At 48.6% G+C, this 3,386-nt stretch overlaps 1 protein-coding gene across 9 annotated transcripts in view; it reads left to right on the top strand.

The window, feature by feature from the left end:
- Window positions 1-3,386, top strand: part of ADAR (adenosine deaminase RNA specific) — a 48,615-nt gene that overhangs the window by 37,762 nt on the left and 7,467 nt on the right. For 7 of the 9 annotated variants that reach the window (XM_037733109.1, XM_037733106.1, XM_037733110.1 and 4 more), the window contains 4 exons: window positions 1,270-1,495; window positions 1,763-1,934; window positions 2,229-2,322; window positions 3,022-3,144. In XM_037733109.1, the coding sequence (XP_037589037.1) occupies window positions 1,270-1,495; window positions 1,763-1,934; window positions 2,229-2,322; window positions 3,022-3,144 (615 nt within the window). The remainder of the gene's footprint in view (window positions 1-1,269; window positions 1,496-1,762; window positions 1,935-2,228; window positions 2,323-3,021; window positions 3,145-3,386) is intronic. The other 2 variants (XM_037733107.1, XM_017513412.2) reach the window with 1 other exon arrangement.

Here is a 3,386-nt window from a genome sequence, read left to right as displayed (position 1 = left end):
GGCCTCCCAAAGTGCTGGGATTACAGGCTTGAGCCACCGCGCCCGGCCAAAAGCCAGGATTTTTGATGCGTCGTCTGGTACATTTCCAAGCTGTGTTACTCCACTGTGCTCTCTCTCTGTGTTTGTGGAAATTCCCAGCCAGGAGCCGTAGGGGCCACCTCCCTACCCACTTGGGCACTTTTATTGTCAGCAGAGCTCATGAGCCCAAGGTCCATTGCTTACCCCACAGCCAGCTCAAGCCTGCCAGGAGATGAAAAACAACTCCCAAAAAAGCTTGAGGCCCTGGCCTAAGGCTGACCTTGACATAATGACCTCTCCAAGGCATGTCCTCTTGAGGCTAATCAGGAAATAAATGAGGGAATGGAGTTGGGCACTTGAAAAATCAGACAGTGTGTGAAGTAACAGTAACTCACCTGGGGAGAAAGGTAGTTCCTCATTTCTGCTTAAGAGAGTTCAAGTTGGTGCTAGCATTTCATTAAGCCTTCCTAATACTTCATAATCTTTATAATAAGGACAGGCTCATAGCCTTTGCAGTTAACAGTATCTAGTCAGAATTTTATAACATGATTTTATCATATTCTGTTTTACAGCCACCTTCAATATATGGCAAGTGATACTGGTTTTCCATTTACAGTAGTGATACAAAGTTTCCTGTTTCCGTGTGTTTATATTTTTATCTGTTTTTTCATACCTAGTACTACAGATATTTACATTTTTTAAGAGTCTATTTATTTATTTTAGAGGTGGGGATCTCATTCTCTCACCCAGGCTGGAATGCAGTGACATGATCATAGCTCACTGCAGCCTCAACTTCCAGGGCTCAAGTGATCCTCCCACCTCAGCCTCCCAAGTAGCTGAGACTACAGCCATACACCACCACGCCCAGCTTTTTTTTTTTTTTTAAGAGAGACAGGGGTCTCACTGTATTGCCTTAGGGGGTCACTATGTTGTCCAGGCTGGCCTCAAGTGATCTCCCACCTTAGCTCCTCGAGTTGCTGGGATTACAGGGGTGAGCCATAGTAGCTGGCTCTAAGAAGGCAATTTACAGAAAAATATTAAGTAATAGTCCAAGTGATACCTGGAGCTGGCACAAGTCATGTGGTGATTCATGAATGACCAAAATCTAGGAAATGCTGCCTTAGAAACAGCTTTTGTTTGATGGGTCCATGTGTTTGCAAGACTGGCCACATCTTCAACAAAACTAGCCCTTCCTTGGAACAACTGTCAAGGTCTGGTGCTGGTCCTCATTCTCTGCTTCTAATCCCAAAGGTTCGTTTACCAAGCAAAAGTTGGGGGTCGCTGGTTCCCAGCCGTCTGCGCATACAGCAAGAAGCAAGGCAAGCAGGAAGCAGCAGATGCGGCTCTCCGTGTCTTGATTGGGGAGAACGAGAAGGCAGAACGCATGGGTTTCACAGAGGTAACCCCAGTGACAGGGGCCACTCTCAGAAGAACTATGCTCCTCCTCTCAAGGTCCCCAGAAGCACAGCCAAAGACAGTTAAGACGTCTACTTTTGGTGCCTTTTCTTGGGGGAGGGGGGGTCCTCTTAACTACTCTCTTAAGTGGAGGTGGCTCTTTCTGTCATGCGAGTTATTCCTAGGCCTTACTCTTAGCCTCAAGAGAGCGTATAACTGGGACACTAGATGTGAGAAGGAAAAGATGACTCACACGACAGACAAGGAGAGCTTGATCTCCCTGCCCACAGTGAAAATGGTGGACACAGCCTCAGCTTCGTGTTGCTGACACAGCATCCTGTCCCCACAGCTCCCTCTTACTGGCAGCACCTTCCATGACCAGATAGCCATGCTGAGCCACCGGTGCTTCAACACTCTCACTAACAGCTTCCAGCCCTCCCTGCTCGGCCGCAAGATTCTGGCCGCCATAGTTATGAAGAAAGACTCCGAGGACATGGGTGTGGTTGTCAGCTTGGGAACAGGTGAGTGGGGCTCTGAGACGTGCTGCCTCCTGTGGTGCCTGAAATCAGGTCCTTCTCATCCTCCCCTGGAGTCCCTGTGTGCAAGTCCAAGACAGGGAGAAGAGACTTCGTTTTAGCTACAGTCAATTCAGAGTGAGGAGTGAGTTCTTAGTTCCCACAGGAGAGAATATAAGAGTCAAGGATCAGAGACATTGAGGCTGTTTCTGCCTTGAAGTTTTCAGGACAAACAGCCTTCACCCTATTTGCCATCAGTTTCCTTCCATTATTCCATTTCTGTTTTAAACGCCTTCCTAGGGAATCGCTGTGTGAAAGGAGATTCTCTTAGCCTAAAGGGAGAAACTGTCAATGACTGTCATGCAGAAATCATCTCCCGGAGAGGCTTCATCAGGTGAGCGAGGTCAGGGCTGTGGGACGGGTTGCCTGGCTGTGGAGAGCTCCAGTTCTCTGCCGCATCTGGCTCCGAAGTGAGCTCTCTGAATCCCCATCAGACAGACGGGTCGTGATGGGTCAGTGGCAGCCTGGCTTCTCACCCGTCCATTTGAACCTGTCTCATGGAATCCACCCGCTCTGTGACCTAAGCTGCCTCCCACTACTCAGCCTATTTTTAAGTGCTGTCCTTTTTTTCTGCTAACCCTGCTGCTTCATGTCCTTTTCTAAAAACACAAAATGACCTTTTAGTCCTCAGAGCCTTGGGGATGAGGCGGCTTTCCATTTCTGTTTGAGGACCTACACAACCTTGCTGCCCCTGCCAGCTTTCTCCTCTAGCTCACCTTTTCTTTAATTTATGAAGGGAGAGACTTGGAAAGGAGCAACAGCTTCCTTGTAGTCCTTGAATCAATTTACCCTGCCCTGGAATCCCTGTAGCTGCCATAGTGAGGAGCCCTCAGCAGAAATGAAGGAGGTCCAGAAGGCTAACTTTGCTTTATGAAATGCTGGGGTCTCCCCTGGAGAATTCCCACCTGGGAGACTGGGAAAGGTCGGCAGCGTGGAGGCTTCTCCTTACTTCCTCATCTGGAGGTCAGATTACAGAAGCAACTGTTTTTCCCAGAATTGAATCTGCCTTCCTAACCAGACTTTGTTTTTGTAGGTTTCTCTACAGTGAGTTAATGAAGTACAACCCCCAAACTGCAAAGGATAGTATATTTGAGCCTGCTAAGGGAGGAGAGAAGCTCCAGATCAAAAAGACTGTGTCATTCCATCTTTATATCAGGTCTGTACAGTTTCTGTTGCTGCCAGGGTGGGCCCTACCAGGCTGTTAGAATTGGCTGTCTGAATGCTTTCCTGGCCTGTAAATAAGGGCCTCATACAAAACCCCACTCCACGGCCGGGCGCGGTGGCTCAAGCCTGTAATCCCAGCACTTTGGGAGGCCGAGGCGGGTGGATCACGAGGTCAAGAGATCGAGACCATCCTGGTCAACATGGTGAAACCCCGTCTCTACTAAAAATACAAAA

The sequence above is a fragment of the Cebus imitator genome, unplaced genomic scaffold (genome assembly GCF_001604975.1).
Source record: "Cebus imitator isolate Cc_AM_T3 unplaced genomic scaffold, Cebus_imitator-1.0 Scaffold491, whole genome shotgun sequence".
NCBI classification, from domain to species: Eukaryota; Metazoa; Chordata; class Mammalia; order Primates; family Cebidae; genus Cebus; species Cebus imitator.
This window is presented reverse-complemented; position numbering and strand designations above follow the sequence as displayed.